Source organism: Leptidea sinapis, chromosome 23 (assembly GCF_905404315.1).
Source record: "Leptidea sinapis chromosome 23, ilLepSina1.1, whole genome shotgun sequence".
Lineage (NCBI taxonomy): Eukaryota > Metazoa > Arthropoda > Insecta > Lepidoptera > Pieridae > Leptidea > Leptidea sinapis.
In genome coordinates, this window is record NC_066287.1 from 1583945 (window position 1) to 1611801 (window position 27857).

The following is a 27857-nucleotide window of genomic DNA, read 5'->3' on the forward strand; positions in this document are numbered from 1 at the left end:
ATAAACTACAAACTGTACACACTACCCTTACAATGTAAACCAAATAATTGTTATAATAATAATTATTACGTAGGTACCAAAATCAACATGGCGCGATACCGAAAATCATGATGATTCCTCTAAACAATAATGTTCCGTATTACCTACTGTAATTAAATAATAAATTTGATTGTATCAAATTTTATTAAAAAAGAGAAGACTTTCTTGTGTCCATTCTTCTTAGGTCTGCCGTCTGAGGCGCTATTTTCCGAATTTCATATCCTATTTTGATTAAAAATATTTGACTTTGAATATGATTCGAAGACAAAATAGCGTATCGAAACGTCAAAATGAGATTGAAATTGGTTTTTAATATTTCGATTTTAACATAAATAGTGCATTAAAAATTATTACCTAATTAATATACTCTATTAGTGTAATTTATAGCGTGTGTTATTCTGTAATAGTTGTAAATGATACAATAAAATCTAATATCCGAAAATAAGACAGTGATTTTTTAAATAAAAAAATAGACTATCGGTACTAATCAATGTTATTAAAACAGGCACACAGTGTATTTTTTCTCCCACCATTAATAATATTCTATTGTAAAAGAGTTCATATTATTAATTTAAATTTTTAGAAGTAAAAATTAAAAAAGAATTAAATATATTGTATATAAAAATATTTCTTTTTTTAAGATTTTTAATAACATAATATAAATTACCCTTATATCAGCCAAAGAGGCTTAATGGTACTTTACCCCCGTTTTTATGGCTGAATACGCATACTGTGCAGTGCCAAAGAAAAAAAATTTTTTGGATTATCTATGGTCTTTCCGCCAGAGTTTTGACTAGTGTTTCGCGCCATTTTGAAACGTAGAATCTGATTTTACTTCATAAATCACTACGGTTTTAAAAATACGACTCACAAATTTAGTACAAATACAGTTTTTGTGATAAATATTTTGAAAAAAGTGTTTGAAAAATGGAAATGAGTGATATTAGCAAAGTTGCTAATCAAAGAAGAGTAACACAGAATGCTGATCAATTACGTGAAAAATTTTCACGCGAAACAGCGAAAATTATTAAGCTGAAGGTAATTATAGTTTTGTATTACATGAATATCCAAGAAAGTACTTTTATGCGACTTTATCTTCCTAGTGCCCATTTATGTTTCCGGATTACGTTCCGAAAAGTATTAAATTAACTGATGAAAATTGCCAATGTAGTTAATTAATTGACTAATAACTGATTATATAATTATTACGCCTGACATTAATGACAGAACTAAAATATGAAATGAAATTTTTCACGGATGTGAAGTGAACGCTTGACATTATGTTTTTGGCCCCGGCGTAGATCTTGAGCAGTGAATAAAATAAAGCGTAGGTATACAATCCCTGTATTGATATTCTCACCGAACAATGAACCCTGATAGTGGGGGGTCTACAATCTACCGTATAAAGTAGAGAGCATTGCTAAACCAATTTATTTAAGTGATAATTCACAAACTCATATGAATAAGTAATTCTATTACGAACGGAACCGGAATCTTACGGACTTGAATGTTTGTTTAATTATACGTACATTCTATCAAAGTCAAAGTCAAATAAACTTTATTCAATTAGGCTTAAACTAAGTGAATTTGAATGATCACTATAAATAATAAAAAGTAGAGCTCGTGACATACACGGAACTCAACAGCCACTCTTCTCAATCAATAAAGTATTTTTTAATGGCTGTTATATACAGAACAAATTCGTTTGTAATTTGCTGCATACAATATATAAATCGCGTACAATGTTAAAAGCGTTTTAAATATCAAATATTTCATAAAAGGTAATTAAGAACAAATAATTGTATAAATATAAATTATTCTATATTGGACGCATCAATCTTTATGGGTTTAGAGCTTGAACTTATTGTTCGTGTAAGGATGCTTCGTGAACATGATGGTCGTGATTACTGTCATAATAATTAGTAATCGTATCCAACAAATACCATGACTTATTAACTATAACAGTTCGACCTGGCAACACAAGCACTAGTTGGCGTATGGACAAGCCGCCGTTCCCTTCGCACATATATGACGGATATCAAATATAATCATAGTTGACTGGCTGTTGTTCAGGCCATGCCTAGTTTGATTTGATTGGCTGGATTAGTTTTGTGAAATTGCGTAAAAATAATTAAACAAAAACAGGTCGCGCAAGACACAGCCTATTGGGACCTGGAGCAGAAGTTGCAGCAGGTACAAGACAAACATGAGCGGCTGCAGCAGAACATGGTCGAGCTGCAGATGCAGTACGAGAACGTCTCCGGACAATACCAGGATGAGCTGCGCTGGCGGCCCGAAACACTCAATAAGTAGGCACTTATAATAGTAATAATAATTTAACAATTGAAATATTTTTAAACAACATTTTATTGAATGTTTTTTAAATATTTTTTAATCAACATTTTAGTGTTTTTTTAAATACATCTTTTTATATTTTTCTTTGAAATATTTGGTTTTAAACTTTGTCAAGGCAAAAAAAGGCATAAAAGGCATTTATTTTCTCTAAATTGATTCCTTTAGAATTCTTTTTGATGTCATTTCTTATACTACTAGATACTACTACCGCTTCGGAAACAAATTGCGCTCTGAGAGAGAAGAAGAGGCGCAAGAAACTCTCCCAGCATTCTTTTTTTGCGCTCTTTTCAATAAAAATATACAATATTGTACAGTCATTTCTATCGCTATAAAATGATATATCTATTGATTATATTATGATATATCTTAAATACCTAGTTATTTCTCATGATTGCTCAATGATAATTAAAATTAAAGAAAAATGAAATAAATACGCACGAAATATAAAATATCGTAAAGCAAAGGCTCTGATGCGCAATGTCAAAGATTGTAAACACAATTGCAAGTATGGTGGCTAGATAATTATTATTATTTTCGGTGATTAGCGATATATTACATTATATCTTGGTATTTTATTATTAAATGATTGTATAAATATAAATCACAATGTCTGGAAATGTTGTTTTTGTTTGAAGATTTTCCGTCAATGATTCATTATGACTTTCGTTGTACTCAACAACAAAGCTATGATAGGCTGCATTTCTTAATGAAGCCCCATCTCGTGCCACTATTTACAATTGATTTAACGAGTTTAAGCGTGGACGTAGCAATCTCAATGATGATCCGCGTGAGGGACGTCTTTTAACAGCTACTACAGCGGCTATTGAAAGCAAGGGGGAAGGCCTGGCAGTTAGCCTGGATATAGCGAAGGCCTTTGATCGTGTATGGCACAAGGCGCTCCTCTCCAAACTTCCATCATTTGGGCTTCCCGAGAGCTTGTGCAAGTGGACCTCGAGCTTCCTCACTGGGCGCAGCATACAGGTCGTTGTCGACGGATATTGATCGAACCCGAAGCCCGTCAATGCTGGAATGCCCAAAGGCTGTGTGCTGTCTCCCACGCTGTTTCTTCTGCATATCAATGATATGTTGGACACCTCCAACATTCATTGCTATGCGGATGACAGCACTGGTGATGCCGTATACATTTGTGGGAGGCTCCTTTGCACAGGATGCCGGCTAGATTATGGGTACCACAACGGCGCCTATTTCTGCCGTGAAGCAGTAATGTGTAAGCATTACTGTGTTTCGGTCTGAAGGGCGCCGTAGCTAGTGAAATTACTGGGCAAATGAGACTTAACATCTTATGTCTCAAGGTGACGAGCGCAGTTGTAGTGCCGCTCAGAAGTTTTGGGGTTTTTCAAGACTCCTAAGCAGCACTTCCTGCTCAGTTCAGTTGAACGTCCTGCTCGTCTCGTCCCTTATTTTCATAAAAAAAAAAAAAATACACGGGCCATGCAGGTCTCTCTCGGGAAATCGTCGACCAGTGCCGGGAGAAACTTGTGTCTTCTATCGAGTCCTCTCTTGAGAAGGTCGTGGAATGGGGAAAATTGAACCTTGTCCAATTTAACCCCCAGAAGACTCAAGTTTGCGCGTTTACCACTAAAAAAACCCCATTTGTCGTATCACCGCTTTTCGACAACACTTCCCTCAAAGCCTCGCCTAGTATCGGAATACTGGGTCTCGAAATCTCGAGCGATTGCCAATTTCGTGGTCATCTGGAAGGCAAAGCCAAATTGGCTTCAAAGAAACTGGGCGTCATTAATAGAGCACGGCAATACTTCAAGCCAGCCCACATACTAGCGCTCTACAAAGCGCAGGTCCGGCCACACATGGAGTATTCCTGTCATCTCTGGTCTGGCGCACCCCAGTATCAGCTCGATCCATTTGACCGCGTACAACGCAGAGCAGCTCGAATTGTCGGGATCCCAGTGCTCTGTGAACGGCTGGATCACTTGGCGTTGCGTAGAGACGTCGCTTCATTGTGTGTCTTCTACCGCATTTATCACGGGGAGTGTTCCGAAGAGCTGTTTAACCTGATTCCTGCCGCCGAATTCCACCTTCGCACGACACGCGAATGCGACGATGTGTAGAGAGGAACGGAGATTACTTCGAAAAACAATAAAAGTATTGGCAACTTTCTGCATTAAGCCGTTTTCATTTTCTAAACATTTTCAGTGTTACCTAGGTATTATATATATATATATATATTTACTCCAAAGACCAATGACGTTCTATACATACAACGTCATTGGCAAAGACATTCAACTCTGGTGGTGTCTTGTCATTTATATGACTGGGCAACAGCTGCTATTGTCATAGAAGAGGAATAGAAAACGGCTATATGAACTATATAGTGAGAGATTATTTTGTAATCATGTTGTATCTTTTCTCGTGTATTTGAAAATACACTCTAAATTATTTAGGAAAGTATTTATCTACTATTGCTAATTCAATGCATATTAGAGAAATAATTAAAAATGCATCAAATAAAATATAAATGATTCGGAAAGTAATTAACTGGGAATCTGGAAGAGAGAATGACTGCAATTTTGAATAAAATGTAATAATAAATAATACTAAAATCCACTCTGAGCAGGACATAGCGTTGTATAATTGAAACTTTATTTTCACATTAGGGTTTTGCGTAGAAATTACATTTTTATTATGAAATGTGGTCGAAACGTCGGACTTAATAAAACTAATGTAAAAATAAGTTTCAATATATTTTTTAAATTGTTTCAACAGAATATTGTCGAGCTTGCAATATTTAATACCTAGCAATGAAGTTTAATAGTTAGTTTTACAGCAAAAATCTTAAATATTGTCTTTATTTCTAGACTAAATAGTACCCGAGCTATATGTGATGTGTTAGAGGACTACTGTGAGCGTCTCAAGCAGACGCTGTCCTCCTGCAAGAGTGACCAAGGAGCGCTCAGTGCGGCCTACCAGGACACCGCCCAAATCGTTCGAGATTTGAAAGCTAAACACAAACAAGCCGAAGACAAAAGTAAACAGGACGTTTCCATACTCGAAAGCAAAGGTATTGAAGTTTTTAAGTTTTATTACTTTATTTATTTATTTTCAGAGAAGAGGAAAATACATTTACGTATTGAAGACCCCGAAACGGGGCCTATATGTCGGGCTCGGGTGCAAACAGAGAACAGGTAACATCTCTATAAACTGTTCTGTGGGGATAAGCACCCCCTTTTGACTAAGAACCGCTGTGCTAACAGCCCTAAAAGCATTTTCAGCGAAGCCGGGTGGCGAATTTTCACTTACGAAAAACATGTCAAAATGCAAAATTTCGCCCGCATCACGACGTAAAGTAAACATATTTACTACACTAGAATTTTACATCAACACGATAAAAATAATTTTTTTATTATTTATGTAATAGGTGTGTAGGGGTAAATGTATCGCGAAATAGAATTAAATACTACACGGCCACAATATCTCTGGACCTCGCTGGTACGTGGAGACCCCTCCCGTTCCCCTTTCACCCCCTCGCGCTCGTCCTGTTGTGTCAGTGTGGTTGGCAATTTCATTACCGTTAGGTACATGTTGTTATATGTTCGTGCTATCACTGTTTTCATTGTTAAGGTGATATCAGACGGTTCACTCGAATGGATTCTTCACTCGAGTGAATAATTCATTTTTATTAATTCCAGTTGCACACGGCACTTATAGAATGATTGAGAAAAGAACATTCATCTGCTCTTTTATTATATATTTCGTCGACTAAAGTCGTGCGTCTTGGATTTAGTTTTAATTAGGTTTGACAAATAGAACGTCATTGAGGTTTGACATACTCTGTCGTTAAACGCATACACTGCTCAAAAATTCTGCATAATAAATATTAAGCGCTGGTTGAAATAAACCAGTACAGAGTCGGTACATACATACGTCGTATAAGCATCCACTTTTGGTAGTTTGGTTTATTTTCGTTAATTCTGTTTTGTAACGGGTCCTAATCGTCTTTATTTTATATTTAATATCTTAACTTCTAAGTTCATTACATATCATCATAATTAGAGATTTAACAGCGTTTTTGTATTCGTCTAGTTTATGGTTCCAAGAGAATTGATTATTTTTAAAGTTCTCCAAAAAAAGTTGCGGTTTTTTTATACGCTTTTTATTAGCTTCACCTGTATGTATGTTTGTTTGTAATCAACTCAATTGGGCGCCATTTACACCCGATTAAAATGGCCAGATTTCGTTCAAATTTCGTAGATTTATCGAGGACCGATGACAATACATTACTTTGATAAAATTATTCTGTTTCAAATTGTAAAATAAGATTTTTGTTAATTTATATAATTAATTAATATAACTTCAAAATAAATTTTCTATTTTTTACAAAAAGCGTGTTTTTAAGTTTTTTTAACTACTATTTAGTGATCGTTCCTCTTGAAAACCATTTTGCCACAATATTGGACTAAACGCTGACGTTCGTCTGTTACATGACTCTAACGAAAATGGCCGAATGCGAATGAATGTCCTTTGTCGGGTTCAGACTATTCATTTTTTCAGTGTTCAGACAGTTCATTCGAAGTGAATGTTGCCGAATGCCTAAATCCGACATTGTTGGATCGGTTCACTAATGAATTCATACGGCATTTTTCATTCATTTTGCGTTCAGACATTTCATTTTAAGTCAAATGTGCCGAATGAAAGGCAAAAACTAAAGATGAACTGTCTGATATTATCACCTTTACGTCTTGACTTTTGTTGTTATAGTACCGTTTTTTGTTGTTATTTTACCGTTTTTTTAGTTTGTTAGTTTCCGTTGTTTTGTGTCGCTGTAATAGTATTGCCAGACAAATAAATATTTTTTTTACTGAATCAAGATTCTTTCATTGATTTTTCATTGTTGTAAAATTTTATTGAAATCAATCTATAATACTGAAAAAATAAATTGCTGTTTATATATTAATAATAATATCCTCGTGATGCTTGTGTCAATGACAAATTGTCAAAATATCCATTGTAATATAAACCTTACTAATAAAGATTATAACATTAGATAATTTTAAAAAATTTCGACCCGTGTTTCGCCTCTACATGAGGCATCCTCAGGACGTGTTGTCTCGCCAAAATCTGGCACGAGACTCAAAAGTTGAGTCTCGTAAACAAGTGTCGAATTGTTTGAGGGCAAGTATTGGCGGAATTAACGCCGAAGAGAACTTAAATCATTTGTATAATTATGGATTTCCGCAAAGTAACGCCTACTTCAATAAATTTTCAATGGTCTCAATTGAATCGAGTAGTGCAATCGCATTTTCTACCGAGGGACTCATAGTGTTTTTTACTTCAGGTACAAGCAAAATAAAAAGCCATTATTTAAGACCTATTAAACATATTTCAACAGATCAAGGCTGAAACGTATTATGTATGTTAACTATACAAGCTAGTTTTTTTTGTCAAATTATGTCAATGTAGTACTAACACGTAACAATATTTTATGAAGATAATTGTCCTTTTTGACTTTGTCTCGTGCCTACAAATTATACCTTCGTTTAAATTGATAATTTCCTACCTTTGGTGAAGAATGTACAATTCATTCATTATCACTAAGCAAACTAAATAAATAAAAAAAAGTGTGTGCGTGTAATCTTTACCCGCGATTGAAGTAAAACTTAATAATTATTAACTTTAGGAATAATTAACAGGCGCATTAATATATTACATTAAATTTACATTCAATAAAGCCGTGCTACCAACTAAGCACTCACGTATTACTGAAGAGCTAGGAGCATTGTTAAATTGATGAAAAGCTGACGATATAACTTTATCTTTTGAGCAAAGTTGGCATTTTCTCTACTGTCGCTCTAAATATCAGTTTACTTAAAGGAAATTAAAGCTTTGAAGCTTTAGCTTAGCTCCTGATAGCTTGTGTTGTAATATTCAAAAATTTCATAATTCCATAGTATATACTTTTTATTTTGTTATGCACTCACTTTTTTATGCACTCCTATCTGAAAATAATCCAGGGTTAGCAACAATATCATCACTTATTCATTTGTATCTCCTAGCTGGGCCGAGGGCTAACCGCAGTGCATCTCCATCGCGATCGGTCCTGAACATCTTTCTTGATTTCACTCCAGGTGTTTCCGATGTCTTTCGTTTCGTCATTGACAGTCCGCCACCAGGTTTGCTTTGCACAGCCGCGTATGCGTTTATCTTGACGGTTCCAGTCTAGGGGTTGCCTCGGGATCGACGCAAATCCCTACGGAATGTGTCTATGTGGCTTATCTCGCAACAATATAATATTTTAGAAATATTTAACTACAATCGCCAAAATGAACCAAGACAAATTTGCTACTCCGTTACCTGTATTATGGTTGCTAAGAATCGGTCTGAAATCATTTCAAAGTGGGTTTTGTATATCAAAAAATTTTTATTTTAATTAAAACAAATCTTATTAATATACTTTCAATACAATTTATACTGTAATTACGGGGAAGGGTATCAAAAATACTGGCAGTGTTTCTGCGTTGGATAGCTAGCTGGTCTGAGCCGTTGACCGAAATAGCTGCCAGCTGGTTTGGGTTTCCAGTAGCCCTATTAAGGCGCGTAGATAGTACATTATACATAATCAGCACCTCTCGGCCCAGTGTCTCGACACCAAACGGCACAAAGCTGTAAGACTCACTGAGACCGACACAGCCACAACATCAACTGACGTAACTTTGACATAAGAAGGAGCCAGAGTGTCTACGCAAGATGCGTCCCACAGCACCGCCCTTCCCCGTGATAAAACCACCAGGGTTATTCCTTCAGAACGCTTGCCATAGCGGTGTAAATTTATTTTATTCTGTATGTTTTCAGTTCAACAGAGCATCGAACATAACAGACAGCTAATGGAAATGTTCGAGGCGAACAAACAGCAAATAGAAAGGGAGTTAAAAACTGCCTCCGAAAACTTGGCGGATAGAGATTCGCTTATCAAAGAGTTGAGCAACAAGCTTAGTGAGAGTAATACTAAATACAACACTGCTCAGAGTGAAATGTTCCAGGCGAGTATAATAGTAAAACACTTGATGTATTCTTGAACTTTCATCTTATACACCATTGACGTACAATAAATAAATAGACTCACAATTACACTCAAAAATTGTCTGAACTGCCAACGCGTCTATTAGGCAGGGTTTTTGTTCGGTTGTGTTTCGACCGCGCTTTGAATACAACGACACGCAATGGCAGTGTTTAGTGAAAAACTGTCCAAATAACAGCATACCCAAACTTAAAAAGGATAGAGTGTGTCGTATTTTAGGTAAGTAGGTACCCCTTAAAATTAACAAAACTTGACTTCTTTAGTCATTTTGCTTAAAAATTTAAATAGAAAAAACATTTTTTTTTGCCTCGTGGTCGCGTTCTGTTAGACGGAGTATTAAAAACGAACTTTTAAAAAAGAAATTTATTTGGAACTAGAAAATATGATTGAAATGTATGAGTGGCTCAGGATTCGGAAGGAGACTGCCTTTATATTTTATTAAGTGACGCCTTGGTCTTAAAGTGCTGACGCTAATTTTATGTCTGCATTAAAGCATACATATGTGCATATATAACAGATTTTCTAATTCTTTCTCTGAACATTACTGCCACGAAATAAGGTATAATCTGAATGAATGTTTTAATGTTATCTGTATAAGTTAATGTATATGTATATACATTGCCGCCGCTGAGTTTTTTTTTGACGACCTTTTAGTAGGCGATTGGGAGTTTAGTTATTTAATGTACGTCAATGTTGTACACCCATGAACAGTGTAGTGAGTATCTGTTTTGTATTATTGAAAGAACAAACTTTTCCTAAACGTATAAGGTCCACGTGGTAGGTACTTAAGTATAATATCAGAATAACTAGAATATTATAATATGCACGTAGTCGTTACGACTCACTTAATGTTACGAGTAACTTAGTACTTTATTATCAAAGAAAATAGACAAGGTGCAATAAAAAATAAAACCTATGATAAAATTGTTAACAATATCAAAATTTTCAATATTCTGATTCAATAATACTTAATATTATACTACTGTTACGACTTCAGTAGATCTATCCAGAAATTGTTGAGTAAGACCATTTTGTTCACAACATGTTTTTTTTTTAGAAAAACGAATGTATAATAACGCTTCAGAGGCAGATGGAGCACATGGTTCAAGAGATTTCCTCTCAGAGTGATGAGATTAAGAAGGCTTTTTTGAATAAAGAGAAAGAGTAAGTACCTACTTTTCTTAATGTTTGTTAGCAATAAAAATTTTTTTTTACAAAATAACAACCGCCTTCAAAAAAACTATTCCATAACAATAGATATTAATGTACACTAAAAAGTATAAAAATAATTGCGTATTTTTATTCAATCTAATTAATTAATCTAATTCTAGTTACGATTAATGTTATTTTTTGAAACGTCGTTTCGCCGCGATCGACATCTCACCTATAACTATGTATGTATTAACAAACCTATCGTGGATGACACCGACTCCAAAAATTACAATAATCGTAACTAGAATTAGATTAATTAATTAGATTGTATAAGAATACGCAATTATTTTTATACATGTTAGTGCACATTATATCTATTGTTTTGGAATACTGTTTTTGAAGGCGGTTGTTTTTTTATATTTTTATTTTATTTTATGATTTTTAGTGAATTTAAAGTACACTAACTAACAATTTGTCTCAATATGTGTAGATATACTATATTTTTCAATGCAGCAATGAACGTAAGTTGTAAGTAATGTAAGTAAATGAATGTAATTTGATTACAGACAGTGTTCCGTTACTTTGTCATGGATTCCGTAATCAGAACCTAACCAAACTCTTACCAAACTATCTTTGAAGTATGTCCTTTCCATAAAAAAAGAATCATCGAAATCGGTTGGCGCGATATTGAGTTTTTCGTAAATTTATCATCCGTACGTATACGTATATTTAGCAAATTTAAGACTTTTATGGTTTTCTCATGGCGGGTATTGTCAGATCTTGACCAAATTACAATCAAATTACACACGGGAACGGGCTTTCAAATAAATTAAGAATTATCAAAATTCACACTTTCGAAAGTTTTGAGGTAACAAACATAAAAAAAAAAATACCGACGAATTGAGAACCTTCTCCTTTTTTGAAGTCGGTTAAAAAGCAAGTAAGTAATTTTTGAATACCTCGATAATATTGAGGTGATACAAAGAGCTAATTAAAAAAATATAGCTATAAATAACTTAAAAACTCGCTTTTACATAAAACCAAACTAAAATATCGTATAGTCCCGGAAATGCGGCACCAGGAATCTCTTTCCACAGCTTGGTTGTAAGTGGGAGAAAGTTCCTCAAAAACTGAACTGTAGAGAAACGCCACACAAGTGGGGATTTATTATTATTATTAGCAGAGGGTGGAAATTTCGCTAGTCCTGTTTGGGTCCTAGTAACACCACGTCCAGAATCGATCTATTTTGTTCGCCACTCATACTTATAGCTCGTCGTCAAGCCCTCGCATCTACGAACCGCAGTATCATGCTGTCGCGAGTATTACAAACAGCATCTGGGAGTAGGGTATAATCGCCTAGGATAGTGGGGATGATCAATGATTTGTTGGAGGCTTTAACATTTTTATGCTGGCGATAGTACTGGAGATGTATTCACCTACTATGCAACTCTCTGTCGGGAAATCATCTACCAGTGCCGGAAGAAAAAAGAAAGAAAGAAAGGAAAAAAGCCGACATTCTAGCTCTATAATACGTAGGACATGCTATACTACAGTATTTACTCTCATTTCTTATCTGGTGTAGCTCAGTAAGTGGTTGAATCACGACATGGGTATCTTCAAAAGCGCGTGGACTCACTTAAAAGACCAGCAACTCCGTTTTAATTCTTCTGGAGTTGAAAAATATTAAGGTGATCTTATAAACGGGCGAGCCGTAAACTCGTTTCGTGTCTTCTCCCAAAAATTAGAAATAATATTGAAGCTCTATTAAAAACCTTCTATATAACGCAGTGTAAAGTTACTACATGCTAAAAATTACTTCTCTCCTTCACGTAATTCTGCGTTTATTAAAAAGACAGTAAATGTATACCTTTTCGGTTTTGTATTGTTCACCCTAGACTTGAAGAAGCAATGGAGTCCAATGCTACTCTGAAGACAGCACTGAGGGATAAGGAGCAATACGCAAAGACTTTGAGCGACCAGAATGGCTCGTTGCAAGACAAGCTCACCGAGCTGGAACAAATGTATTCTATAGCGCTGAACACGGTGGAGGATTTCAAAATTGCACTAACGGTAATTTAGGTTTTCTAATCTGGTGCTCATTGCTGAAATTGGCATCCCATAAGCGTAAAGGTGTGTAAATCTTAATTGTATCATTTTACTTATTGTATAAGTGTGAAATGAGAAAACGGACATCTTCTGCTTATAATAGTGACCTTAAGGTATAAGCAACAGTAAGTTAAACACGCCACAAAACAACCCAGGGTAAAGCATAATGCGATACACTCCAATCATACAACATTCTGCGTGCATAACTATAAGATGTAGTGTCTCATCATCATCATCAGCCTACGTCCACGGCTGATTATAGGCCTCCCCTGAAAATTTACACAACAACCTGTCTTGGGCGGTCTGCATCCAATGGTTTCCCACTACCTTTCAAAGTCGAGTCCATCTAGTGATGAGCTTTTCCGTACTTCGTCTTCATATCTCTCGAAAATCTTCTCGTGTCGAGAACCTTCCAACCATCGATTATCGGTTCTACGAGCGATATGGCCTGCCCATTGCCACTTCAACTTACAAATCCTTTTTGCTTTGTCGTTAGCATTAGTTCTACTGCGAATATTCTTATTACGGATTCTGTAGCGCAGAGAAACTCATAGCTTTCTCCGTAGATGGTTGAGTGATATAAGGCCAAGGAAGCAACACGTTTCGGTGCCATATGCCATCAATGGCAACGCATTGAAGAATTTTTATTCTTTAGGCGCTGAGGGTTATTTGACGTGAAGATTCGCAGCTGCGCAGTTTGCTAAACGCTGTCTTTGAATCTTTCGATTGCCTTCTTAGATTGAGATTAGAGAACTTTTGATTCTTTTTTTATTTTACTTCTTATTTTGTATCCTTTTTCCTTTCTATTAAAAATAAAGTTTGATATAATCATTGAGATTTTTCACATCGTTCACAAACAATGTGTTTTTTTTAAGAAATCAAGGGAGCGCAAGAAACACTTTGTGCGGATGAAGTTGCAGATAAAGGCTGGTCGTTTTTTTTAGTACATCTAGTAGTAAAGATATTTTTTTTTTGTTTCGGTAACACAGTATATTAACATTACCCTATATAGCAAAAATAATTATTGTATATTTAATAGGATGCGTCCAACAAGGAAGATAATTTGAACACTGTCATAGCTACGCTCACGAAAGAGAAGCAAGATCTTCTAGATGATATGAAAAAAAAAGATGAAGTAAGCTAGTTCCTTTGTACTTACTTTCTAGTCACGGCTTTGTAAGTAAACAATTCCATTTACCATTAATCGTCCATTAATACTTGGAATTTTGTTTGTAATGTTGTTCTACTACTCGTAGATATATCTGCCGGATTTGCTTAGAAACGGAAAATCGCCCGTGTTTGACAGTTAAAGTTATTTTATCTGACAGTCATACAAGTTTACGAAATGTAATATTCTATGCATTGACGTACTATAAACAAGTAACAACTACTCCCAATCGCTTATTAAATTGTCTTCAAAAAATGTCCGAGCGGCGTAGTATATGCGTATACATTAACTTATACAGAAAACATTAAAACATTCATTGAAATAGACACCTTATTTCATGGCAATGAAGTTCAAAATCTACACTTATTAGAAGCTCGGACGCAAACACGAGGCAAGAATATTTTGTTTTAGCAATTGAAAAGTAATCATTTGGCAAAATTATTGAAAATGTCTAGTTAGTTACACAGTTTTGTTAATTAAAAGGGCCACTTACTTGAAATACGATACTTCATCCTTTTTATGTTTGGATATGCTGTTAATTGGACAGTTTGTCGCTGAACGATGACAAATTGTCATTGCGTGGCGTTGTATTCAAAGCGCGGTCAAACACAACTGAGCGAATACTCTGCCTAATAAACGTGCTTCAGATAATTTTTGAGCGTGATTGTGAGTCTAGTTGTTTATTATACGTCAATTCTTCTATTTTAAGATTTATTTGATATTGGTTTCTGTCTTGGATATGTATTGTGTCAGTTTTCTGTAAACCTGTGCGTAACATATATATTAACCTAAAAGAGAAGATAATATAAATGTTATAATTTCTAATAACTGCGGGAATAAATTAAAAGAAAAGCTTTCGCCATATATTTCACTAATAAAAACAGCAGTTATAAAAAAATACTGATGAAATGTAATATTTTGATTGTAGAGTTGCAGGTTGCCCTCCCTAGAATAGGACGGGCGATCCGAGCGAGAATGCTCTAGCCTCGTAAGCCCTGCGGTCCCTTTAAACAAATAATCATTAAGGCAAATTGCAATTGCAAATTGCAATTAACGCCGACGGTACCTTTAAATGGACCAAAACTTTGGGTTCATTCAAATTCAAATGCTGGTGCCTAGTAAAAAGTAATTATTTTTCATTATGTTCATGAATAGAGCCCTTTAGTAAAAGAAAAAAAAGTCAGCTGTGTCAATGTTTGCCATTTCGTGATCCAAGATGCGCACACAACGTCGAGGTAATAAAAATCTTAAATAATATTAGTAATCATTAGGTTTATCACTCAATTATAAATGTTAATTAAATTTAAATGATTAATGAACATTCCTACACAATTATTTACTCGATTCTGTGTGAATTCCAATCAGGAGTTAAAGCAAACATTATAGTCGGTACCTTGCAAAAGACCTTTGGTGTAAAGGTCTCGGTTTTCTTTCAAATTTTATTCAGTGTTTTTTGTTATATAGGTATATCAAATATTGTTATTAAAAGTCGTTTATATTTTAATTAGAAAAAATTATAATAGTCCTATGCTTATAGCATATTTTAAAAATATAATAGTACTATCGGCTTTAGTAACTACTGAGAACATTTTAGTAACTATGTTTTTACCTTTTTAGTTTAAATGGAAAAATAATTAGAATGAGATCTATAAACGATTATCAACGAATCTTATATTTATATAATTCCAAATATATACGTATGAATTTGAAGTTAAAATTCTGCAGGAGTTTTAACTGGTATCGGTTTTAATTTTCTGCTTAAAATAGTTGTTAAAACCAAATGCACTTTTAAAAGAACTATTTTTTTCTCTTATTTTCCAAAATCTCTCCAACAATGTCTCCGCTTAATTGCAAGTCAATCTGACATCTATAACACTTGATAATCTTTAGTTGAAATGTTACTTTCATGACTATAAAAATTTGAACCTTTACAGAGTACCTTCGGTCATAATAACACTCCGCTCTCAAATGACCTTCGGTCTTAAGAGGCTAGGAGAAATTCCCTGATAACGCTAGACCACTCACTTCCGTAGCCACTATGTAAAAAATTGAGAACGTTTAGCTTGACCTTGGCGTAAGAAAATTGCGCATTAAATTGAAATAAACTTTAAAAATATGTCCGGAATTTCATCATCGTCATATCAGCCGGAAGACGTAAACTGCTAACAAAAGGTGCTCCCCAAAGGGTTCGGTTTTTATATGAAATGCGAAAAATCCTTTTGTTGGACTAAATATTCAACTATTATTTTCTATTTTCTAAGACTTATTTTACTAACTAAATATAATATATATAGGTTTCGAATAGACTACATATACTTTTCTGATGTCTCCTCTCCCATCATACAAACAGATCAGATCACAGTCTAAAGATTTAAAGTCACGAATTAAAATTATTTCTAATTTTTTTTATTGGTGTCAAGTTAAGGTTTTAAATCTTTTCAACCACCTTTAGTTTTAGTTCCTCCTTATTTAGATTTCTATTACTACATCTGCTTGTATGTTGCTCTGTGCTACATTGGTCTTCCAGCCAAATCAATATCATGGCAGTTTCTAATAGTCTTACCTACTAAAACAGATAACTTATTTAAAATAAAAACGTAATGTAATTTAAAAAAAAACATTTATAGGATGCGTCTAACGTCCAAGAGAAATTGAATACTATTATAACGACACTTACAGAAGAGAAACAGAAGCTTTTAGAAGACATTAAACAAAAGGATGAGGTGAGTCAGATATATTTGTTGTTTACTGGTTATTATAAACTAGCTGTGGCCTGCGATTTTATCCGGCTATATTGAAGTTTTGTCATAAAATATCTCTTGTGATCAATTTATAAGAAATAGTTTACTCTCACATGTAGAAAGGGGGTTGTAATTTAAACACACACAATTCATATAATTACTGTACTTGTGCAGAATTTCGACTTAGAATTGACATTAAGTACTCTAGCTTAGGTATATAGGATACGAAAGCCAACCGTGATAATGCTACCAATTGGTTAGGTAAGTTGGCACTGCTGTAGTGCCAACTAACTTCCAGATCTGAATAATAAAATGATAATTATATAAAATAACATTACTAAGAGTTAAGACAGTAATGAATAACAGCAGTTATATAAATGTAATTATTAATTGGGATATCTGATGGCTATATGAAGCTATATAGAGTCCAATGCTACTCTGAAGACAGCACTGAGCGATAAGGAGCAATACGCAAAGACTTTGAGCGACCAGAATGGCTCGTTGCAAGACAAGCTCACCGAGCTGGAGCAAATGTATTCTATAGCGCTGAACACGGTGGAGGATTTAAAAAGTGCATTAACGGTAATTTAGGTTTTGCAATCTGGTGCTCATTGCTGAAATCGGCATCCAATAAGCTTAAAGGTGTGTAAATCTTAATTGTAGCATTTTACTTATTGTATAAGTGTGAAATAAGAAAACGGATATCTTCTGCTTATAATAGTGACCTTATGTTATAAGCAACAGTAAGTTAAACACGCCACAAAACAACCCAGGGTAAAGCATAATGCGATACACTCCAATCATACAACATTCTGCGTGCATAACTATAAGATGTAGTGTCTCATCATCATCATCAGCCTACGTCCACGGCTGATTATAGGCCTCCCCTGAAAACTTTCACAACAACCTGTCTTGGGCGGTCTGCATCCAATGGTTTCCCACTACCTTTCAAAGTCGAGTCCATCTAGTGATGAGCTTTTCCGTTCTTCGTCTTCATATCTCTCGAAAATCTTCTCGTGTCGAGAACCTTCCAACCATCGATTATCGGTTCTACGAGCGATATGGCCTGCCCATTGCCACTTCAACTTACAAATCCTTTTTGCTTTGTCGTTAGCATTAGTTCTACTGCGAATATTCTTATTACGGATTCTGTAGCGCAGAGAAACTCATAGCTTTCTCCGTAGATGGTTGAGTGATATAAGGCCAAGGAAGCAACACGTTTCGGTGCCATATGCCATCAATGGCAACGCATTGAAGAATTTTTATTCTTTAGGCGTTGAGGGTTATTTGATTTGAAGATTCGCTGCTGCTCAGTTTGCTAAACGCTGTCTTTGAATCTTTCAATTGCCTTCTTAGATTGATATTAGAGAACTTTTGATTCTTTTTTTATTTTTATTTCGTATTTCCTTTATATTAAAAAGAAAGTTTGATATAATCATTGAGATTTTTAACATCGTTCACACACAATGTGAATTTTTTTTAAGAAATCAAGGTAGCGCGAGAAGCAGTTAAAAATAATATTAATAATAATTCCTTTATTTCAGGCTACATGGCCCATAAAATAAATACCTTATAGTCTAACATACATATGATATATAACTTAGATCTACGTCACATTTTCGCGGCGATGTGTGGCGCGGATTCGGTAGCTTCCGGGGGTCGACGACGTCCGCGATACTTGCGGAACACGACCCCCTTCGGCCACAGCTGCACGTCCAGGAAGGTTGATATATGTTCTGTCGGGACGCGAACAACAAAAGAGTTGAAGTCTACTGCGTGACGCGTCACCAACTTTTCGACCCCTAACCGGAACCAAGTACTGAACAATGTCGGAGGCCTTGGTGGTGTGGTGAAAGCGTGTTCGAAGTAAATCCATCGAACAGCATTATATTACAAATATTGCTTAGTAAACCATGAAATATACATATATATATATATATACATATATACATAACATACACATATATACATAACATACACATATATACATAAAACCATGTGTTGCCTTTAGTAAGGCAGTACGCGGGTGACCATTGATCGGGCCGGTCCTGGTTACCATTGACCATTACAGGACCGGCGCGAGTAACCATTTTAACCATTATTACCAATGCATAGTAGAGATGCATCTCTCGTACTGCAGTACGCGAGTAACCATTGATCGGTCCGGTCCTAGTTACCATTAACCATTTGCCTATAACCATTACAGGACTGGTCCGAGCAACCATTTTAACCAATTAATAGTAAGGATCCGCGTACTCACCAGTAGAACCATTAAATATAGTAATTCAGCAAGTATCATAGATAAGTTTAATACCTAAAGTAAATAAATACTTTACTTACCATAAAACCAACATATATATCTACCCCTAAGTGCACCCCTTTTCAAAGCGAGAGACGTAGATATACGTCGCTGGGATTACGGGACGCAGGAGCTGGTTCTGTTCTATCGGTGCTGTGTCACATTGGTTATGACTAGGATGTCTCCTCTTCTTCCGCTCCACCTTAATGAAGCTATCCTTGTCGGTCAGACCCTTCGCCACAGATCTACAAGCGGGTTCGTTGCGGGCGTGCCCGCTTCCACTTTCTGTCCTCAGCACTGTGCGCTTTCTGGGTTGCCTGCGGATGGCAGCAGCATAGTCACGTTGAGGTGTTGACGTAACGACAGCAGGCGACACCTTGGAGAGGGGAGGAGGTGAGGGACGGGCGGCAAGTACATTACCGCTTACACCTGCGGGCGCAGCGGCCGGTGTCGAGTCGAATTTCGCTGATTCAATACTCGCTGGCGAAGCAATGCAAGCCCCACGTCGTGTGTTGATATTATTGGCCTCTATTGACCTATTTACAACAGTATTGTTGCGATGGTATTCTGAGATGCCTCTAATTTCAACACTACTTCTGCCAGGCCTGCCTTGAGGTTTGTGATGTCCTTCAGCAACCTGGTGACGTCGACATGGTCGAAGGTGACGGGCGGTAAGTTGTTCAAGTTCCTTGCCACGAAAAACGGTACGTCGTCATGATCAGTCACCTTCAGGAGATTTATCATGTTCTGAAGACTTCTCTCTCCCCTTTCATCTCTCCTGCGGGACGGCATCTGGTCGGTTTTCATCAAAACCTCGTACAGGAGCGTCTTGGCGTTGATGATCTCCTCACTCTTGAAATTTGATGCACAGATCTGGATGATGCTGATCTCGTCCATAGTATCAATTGCATGCTGAAGGAATGCCAGCAATTCATTGGCTATGAGTTTTTCGGAACTCGTAGCAATAGCGTGCAGCGGCGGTTGCCGCGCAGATCGCGAATATAAATTATATTCGTAAGTTCAGTGAGCATGTACGTTACCGAGCGCGCTCGGAACTGAACTGATGCGGATGAAGTTGCAGATAAAGGCTGGTCGTTTATATTTTAGTACATCTAGTACTAAAGATATTTTTTTGTATAGGTAGCAGTATATAAACATTACACTATAAAGCAAAAATAATTATTGTGTATATTTAATAGGATGCGTCCAACAAGGAAGATAATTTGAACACTCTCATAGCTACGCTCACGAAAGAGAAGCAAGATCTTCTAGATGATATGAAAAAAAAAGATGAGGTCAGCTATTGCTAATTCCTTTGTACGTACTTACTAGTCACGACTTTGTAAGTAAACAATTTCATTTACCATTAATTGTCCATTAATATCTGCCGGATTTGCTTAGAAACGGAAAAACGTGTTTGACAGTTAAAGCGCAATCTTCGTGGAGGCTATTTTCGTGTTCCATTTTTTTTTTATCTGACAGTCATACAACTTTACAAAATGTAATATAATGCATAGAATATAGACGTACTATAAACAAGTTACAATATCTTCAAAAAATGTCCGAGCGGCGTAGTATATACGTATACATTAACTTATAAAGAAAACATTAAAACATTCTTTGAAATTGACACCTTATTTCATGGCAATGAAGTTCAAAATCTACACTTATTAGAAGCTCGGACGCAAACACGAGGCAAGAATATTTTATTTTAGCAATTGAAGAAGTAATTATTTAGCAAAATTATTTAAAATGTCAAGTTAGTTACACAGTTTTGTAAATTAAAAGGGCCACTTACTTGATCTTCATCCTTTTTAAGTTTGGATATGCTGTTAATTGGACAGTTTATAAATGAACAATTTGTCATTGCGTGGCGTTGTATTCAAAGCTCGGTCAAACACAACTGAGCGAATACTCTGCCTAATAGACGTGCTTCTGATAATTTTTGAGCGTGTATGAGTCTAGTTGTTTATTATACGTCAATTCTTCTATTTTAAGATTATATATATATTATATATATATTAACCGAAATAAGAAGTTAGTATAAATATAATAAATTAAAAGAAAAGCTTTTGCCATATATGGCGAAAGCTATTCTTTATAAGTACTTTTTTTAATGAAATATATTTCATTAAAAAAACAGCAGTTATAAAGAAGTACTGATGAAATGTAATATTTTGATTGGTGTGGTTGCCCTCCCTAGAATAGGACGGGCGATCCGAGCGAGAATGCTCTAGCCTCGTAAGCCCTGCGGTCCCTTTAAACAAATAATCATTAAGGCAAATTGCAATTGCAAATTGCAATTAACGCCGACGGTACCTTTAAATGGACCAAAACTTTGGGTTCATTCAAATTTAAATGCTGGTGCCTAGTAAAAAGTAATTATATTTCATTATGTTCATGAATAGAGCCCTTTAGTAAAAGAAAAAAAAGTCAGCATTGTCAATGTTTGCCATTTCGTGATCCAAGATGCGCACACAACGTCGAGGTAATAAAAATCTCAAATAATATTAGTAATCATTCGGTTTATCACTCAATTATAAATGTTAATTAAATTTAAATGATTAATGAACATTCCTACACAATTATTTACTCGATTCTGTGTGAATTCCAATCAGGGAGTTCAAGCAAACATTATAGTCAGTACCTTGCAAAAGATCTTTGGTGTAAAGGTCTCGGTTTTCTTTCAAATTTTATTCAGTGTTTTTTGTTATAAAGGTATATCAAATATTGTTATTAAAAGTCATTTATATTTTAATTAGAAAACATTATAATAGCTGCTATGCTTATAGCATATTTTAAAAATATAATAGTACTATCGGCTTTAGTAACTACTGAGAACATTTTAGTAACTATGTTTTTACCTTTTTAGTTTAAATGGAAAAATAATTAGAATGAGATCTATAAACGATTATCAACGAATCTTATATTTATATAATTCCAAATATATACGTATGAATTTGAAGTTAAAATTCTGCAAGAGTTTTAACTGGTATCGTTTTTAATTTTCTGTTTAAAATAGTTGTTAAAACCAGATGCACTTTTAAAAGAACTATTTTTTTCTCTTATTTTCCAAAATCTCTCCAACAATGTCTCCGCTTAATTGCAAGTCAATCTGACATCTATAACACTTGATAATCTTTAGTTGAAGTGTTACTTTCATGGCTATAAAAATTTGAACCTTTACAGAGTACCTTCGGCCATTATAACAACCCACTCTCAAATTACCTTCGGGCTTAAAAGGCTAGGAAGTAGGAGGGATTCCCTGATAACGCTAGACCACACACTTCCTTAGCCACTATGTAAAAAATTGAGAACGTTTAGCTTGACTTTGGCGTTTGGAATTGCGCATTAAATTTAAATAAACTTTAAAAATATGTCTGGAGTTTCATCATCGGCATATCAGCCGGAAGACATAAACTGCTAACAAAGGGTGCTCCCCAAAGGGTTGGGTTTTTATATGAAATGCGAAAAATCTTTTTGTTGGAGTAATTATTCAACTATTATTTTCTATTTTCTAAGATTTATTTTACTAACTAAATATAATATATATAGGTTTCGAATAGACTACATATACTTTTCTGATGTCTCCTCTCCCATCATACAAACAGATCAGATCACAGTCTAAAGATTTAAAGTCACGAATTAAAATTATTTCTAATTGGTCTTGCAGCCAAATCAATATCATGGCAGTTTCTAATAGTCTTACCTACTAAAACAGATAACTTATTTAAAATAAAAACGTAATTTAATTTAAAAAACATTTATAGGATGCGTCTAACGTCCACGAGAAATTGAATACTATTATAACGACACTTACAGAAGAGAAACAGAAGCTTTTAGCAGACATTAAAGAAAAGGATGAGGTGAGTCAGATATGTTTGTTGTTTACTGGATATTATAAACTAGCTGTGGCCTGCGATTTTATCCGGCTATATTGAAGTTTTGTCATATAATATCTCTTGTGATCAATTTATAAGAAATAGTTTACTCTCACATGTAGAAAGGGGGTTGTAATTTAAATACACACAATTCATATAATTACTGTATTTGTGCAGAATTTCCACTTAGAATTGACAATAAGTACTCTAGCTTAGGTATATAGGATACGAAAGCCAACCGTGATAATGCTACCAAGTGGTAGTTGGCACTGCTGTAGTGCCAACTAACTTCCAGATCTGAATAATAAAATGATAATTATATAAAATAACATTACTAAGAGTTAAGACAGTAATTAAGTAATGAGTTAAGCAGTTATATAAATGTAATTATTAATTGGGATATCTGATGGCTACATGAAGTTGGTAGCGCTTGGTAAAACATTAACTGATCAGTATATTAGCAATTATTGCCATATAATGTTAGTGTTATGTACCGTATTGTTTGCAAATAAAGGCTTTCATTCAAAATATTGAAAGAATCAAATATAAAGAAAGAACAGGAAGGAAAACCTTCATGAAATCTTGAGACCAAGTATACGAATTCGAGAAAATTTGAGTAAAGACAATATAAATAGAAGAATCAAAGTCCTAGAAAACCATATCATCAAAACGGGAGATACTTCAAAATATTTCAAGTAACTTCGTAAAAAGGGATTGGATGCCAAATTATTGAAGTTTAAGAGAAGCGCCTTGTGGCATACACGATCAAAGGCCTCCAGTATATCCTGTGGTATAACCAGAATAACTTCCAGGCCTTTTCCCTTACTTTCGATAGCCGCCGCCCATCTATGTCCCGTCGACCGACCATAGCGAAAGCCGTACCTACTATCGGTCGTTAGTCAACTAGTGACCCTCTAGGTATACCAAGAGCTGGCGGTTAATAAAGCCTCATATTCATATTTATAGTAATTGGACAATGCTTATTTGATTTCAATATATTTTCCAGTTAATTAAATCACAAAATGATAAAATTGATAATCTTACTGAGAGTTTGGAAACACGAGTCAAAGAGATATCAGACACAGCAATAGAACTCGCTAGTGCTCTGCAAGAAGTCGAAAACCTGAAGTCTAGCACTGAAAAGCTACAATCTGAAAAACTAACCCTGAATGAACAGCTGGAGGCATTACAAAATGAGTTTAAAGCTCACAGGTGAGAATTCTAAATATAAGATGACCGGGCTATCCCAATGGTTAGTGACCCTGCCCACTGAGCTAAAGGTCCCAGATTCGAATCTTTGGTACAAACAATTATAATATGATGAATATACGTATGTGTATGCTTAAACCGCGTTACCGTTGCCGTTGTATTAGAATGTATAATAAGCGATTTTAATATTAGTTGTATATCCTTACCAGATTCCAAAACTATATGTTATACAACAGAGATGGATGGATGGAGGGATGGATACTTAGGTTATACTAAGCGTACAATCTGTCAGAGTTCGTCACTGGCTGTATAAGTGATTATAGAATTTGTAGCACTCAACAATCTCATACGGCATAACAATATTATAAATCACTCAAAATTTTGGACTTGATCCGCATCATATTCCGTTGGATATTGAAATAGAATTCATGAACAGTAAAAACAAATAACATCTTAAGGTATAACCTACCACAAAGCAGACTACGAGCAGATAATTATAGAACGCGATAAACCAATCTTCATAACTATATTTACAATACTATGACTATATAAAATTAAAACTATCATTACGAGGAAGCCCTGTGCTGCCCCGGGGCGTAAAAAGAATAGGGTAGTCCCAGGTCCAAGGGTGTCGTAAGAGGCGACTACGGGCTTTTTGAAAGTGGGAGAGTCACGCTGCCGTCTTATGACGTCAGCACAATCGGGCCAGACTCGTCCGGGTTACTTACCACACTCGCACAGAATATCCGCGTGAAGTTGCGGCCTAGTGCCGCTATGTTTCGCATAGGTTAGTGTCGAGGACCGAAGGCCATCCCTTCCCCCATCCCCCTCCCCATGACCCCCCAACAAAAATATGAGAGCAGTCCTTAAAAAGATATTACCCCGGGAGGGTACCGGCTCTACCAGAGTCGGAGAATCCCTCCCCGAGCATTCTCGCTCGGGCTGCCCCTCGTATTCTGGGGAGGGCACAGTACCGCGAATATCTAAGGACAAACAGGGCAGCAACACCACGGCACCCCGCTCTGTAATATCAGGGGGATTTCACTCCAATTTAAACGCCGTCCACCACCACCTTGAGACGGCGCAGGCGGCCTTGTGTTTCCTTACGGAGACGCAGATATCTTGACCTAGCGATACGTCATATTTAACGTACCCCGGGAACAAAAATGAGCATAATTTCATGCCTCATGCCGGGGTATGTGTGTACGTTAGGGACGATATCTGCTGTCGACATCTCGGCAAGTTTGAGGGTAGGGACCCTTCTACTCTCTGGCTCCGCGTAGATTTAGAGGACCGCGTCCGCATCTATGCGTGTGTCTACAGGTCCCATAGTGGTAACGCAGAAACGGATCACCTCATGGGCTGTGTTCAAGCGGCATTTGATGACGTGCTTGCTCAGATCCCCTCCGCTGAAATCGTAGTCTTGGGTGATTGCAACGGGCACAATGCCGAATGGCTTGGATCACGTACTACAGACTACGCAGGGCGATCTGTGCATAATTTTGCATTGGCGTATGGTCTGTCCCAATTGGTTGACTCGCCAATGCGGCTCCCGGATGTGGATAGCCACATGCCGTCCTTATTAGATCTTCTGCTGACTACACATCCCGATGTTTACTAGGTCTCTGTCGACGCCCCTTTCGGAACGTCCGACCATTGCCTGGTCAGGAGTGTAGTACCTATCCGACGCCAACGTCGCAGACCACCAGTGACCCGCCGCGTTTGGTACTACAAGTCAGCAGATTGGGATAGGATGCATTCCTTTTTTGCATTCTACCCTTGGGGCAGGGTTTGTTTCCCTTCGGATGATCCTAGTGCCTGCGCCGTTGCAGTAGCCGATGTGATACTGCAGGGCATGGATATTTTTATGCCAAGCTCTGTAGTACCGATCGGTGGCAGATCACAGCCCTGGTTCGATGCGTCAGTTAAAGCAGCATCTGACTGCAAAAAAAAGGCGTATCGAACTTGGGTTGCGGCGCTGTGCTCAAAGGATCCGAACTGCAAAGTTCTAAAGAGGAAATATAACCGCGCCTCCAGATTTTTTAAGCGGCAAATCGCCCGTGCGAAATCGAAGCACGTCGTCAAAATAGGCGAGCAGTTACCCGACCGGAACACGCAAGTTCTGGTCGTTGTCGAACGCTGCTCTTGGTAACTTCAACCAGCCGTCTATGCCGCCGTTGCACATGAGGAATGACACCCTGGCCCATACGGCAAAAGAGAAAGCCGATCTCCTGTGCACTCTTTTTGCCTCCAACTCGACTTTTGACGACAACGGAAAAACACCGCCGACCATCCCGCTGTGTCAGAGCTACATGCCTGAAGTACAGTTCCGACAGAAAACTGTTAGGCGAGCTCTGTTTTCGTTGTACGTCAGGAAGTCGAGCGGGCCGGATGGCATTTCTCCAATGGTGCTTAGAACGTGTGCCCCTGAGTTGACGCCGGTGCTAACGCGTTTATTCCGGCACTCTTATTCAAAAGACGTAGTCCCTGACTCATTGAAGTCAGCCCTTGTCCATCCGATCCCAAAATAAAGGAGACAGTTCGGATTCGGCAAACTACAGGCCTATTGGTATTACCTCCCTACTCTCCAAAATCATGGAGAGCATAATTAACCGCCAGCTCTTGGTATACCTTGAGGGTCACCAGTTGATCAACGATCGGCAGTACGGCTTTCGCCATGGTCGGTCGACTGGCGATGGGCGGCGGCTATTGAAAGCAAGGGGGAAGGCCTGGCAGTTAGCCTCGATATAGCGAAGGCCTTTGATCGTGTATGGCACAAGGCGCTCCTCGCAAAACTTCCATCATTTGGGCTTCCCGAGAGCTTATGTAAGCGGACCTCCAGCTTCCTCGCTTGCGCGTTTACCACTAAAAAAACCCCATTTGCCGTATCACCGCTCTTCGAGAACACTTCCCTTAAAGCCTCGCCTAGTATCGGAATACTGGGTCTCGAAATCTCGAGCGATTGCCAATTCCGTGGCCATCTGGAGGGCAAAGCCAAATTGGCTTCGAAGAAACTGGAGCACGGCAATACTTCAAGCCGGCCCACATTCTAGCGCTCTACAAAGCGCAGGTCCGGCCTCACATGGAGTATTGCTGTCATCTCTGGTCTGGCGCACCCCAGTATCAGCTCGATCCATTTGACCCCGTGCAACGTAGAGCAGCTCGAATTGTCGAGGACCTAGCGCTCTGTGAACGGCTGGATCACTTGATTTTGCGTAGAGACGTCGCTTCATTGTGTGTCTTCTACCGCATTCATCACGGGGAGTGTTCCGAAGAGCTGTTCAACCTGATTCCTGCCGCCGAATTTCACCTTCACACGACACGCCACAAGTTACGATATCATCCCCACCATCTGGATGTGTGGCGGTCCTGCACAGTGCGGTTTTCAAGGAGCTTTCTTCCTCGTACTACGAAGCTGTGGAATGAGCTTCCTTGTGCGGTGTTTCCGGGACGATACGACATAGGTACCTTCAAGAAAAACGCGTACACCTTCTTTAAAGGCCGGCAACGCTCTTGTGATTCCTCAGGTGTTGCAAGAGAGTGTGGGCGGCGGTGATCACTTAACACCAGGTGACCCGTACGCTCGTTTGTCCTCCTATTCCATAAAAAAAAGCGTACCAAGAATACTGGCAGCATTTCCGCGTTGGATAGCTAGGCTGATCCGTTGACCGAGATAACTGCCAGCGATTGGGTTTCCAGTAGCCTTATTAACAAAATATTAAATTAAAAAATTAAATTTTAAACAAAATAATAAGAAACAAAGAAATACAAGTATAACTATCGCCTTAGGGAGAGTCTTCGCTAATGACAAAGCTTAAAAACCAAATAATTAAACTGTAAGAATATTTCACGG

General features: G+C 37.0%; 1 protein-coding gene across 9 annotated transcripts in view; it reads left to right on the forward strand.

Moving 5' to 3' along the window:
- The first annotated feature begins 877 nt into the window (after positions 1–877).
- The window catches only part of LOC126971362 (putative leucine-rich repeat-containing protein DDB_G0290503), a 34247-nt gene continuing 7267 nt past the window's right edge, over positions 878–27857 (forward strand). For 2 of the 9 annotated variants that reach the window (XM_050817650.1, XM_050817652.1), the window contains exons 1-11: positions 878–1077; positions 2185–2348; positions 5232–5434; positions 9223–9410; positions 10506–10612; positions 12496–12670; positions 13746–13841; positions 16502–16597; positions 20114–20209; positions 22685–22780; positions 23802–24007. In XM_050817650.1, coding sequence (XP_050673607.1) covers positions 967–1077; positions 2185–2348; positions 5232–5434; positions 9223–9410; positions 10506–10612; positions 12496–12670; positions 13746–13841; positions 16502–16597; positions 20114–20209; positions 22685–22780; positions 23802–24007 — 1538 coding nt within the window. In that variant the 5' untranslated portion in view covers positions 878–966. The remainder of the gene's footprint in view (positions 1078–2184; positions 2349–5231; positions 5435–9222; positions 9411–10505; positions 10613–12495; positions 12671–13745; positions 13842–16501; positions 16598–20113; positions 20210–22684; positions 22781–23801; positions 24008–27857) is intronic. The other 7 variants (XM_050817649.1, XM_050817648.1, XM_050817647.1 and 4 more) reach the window with 7 other exon arrangements.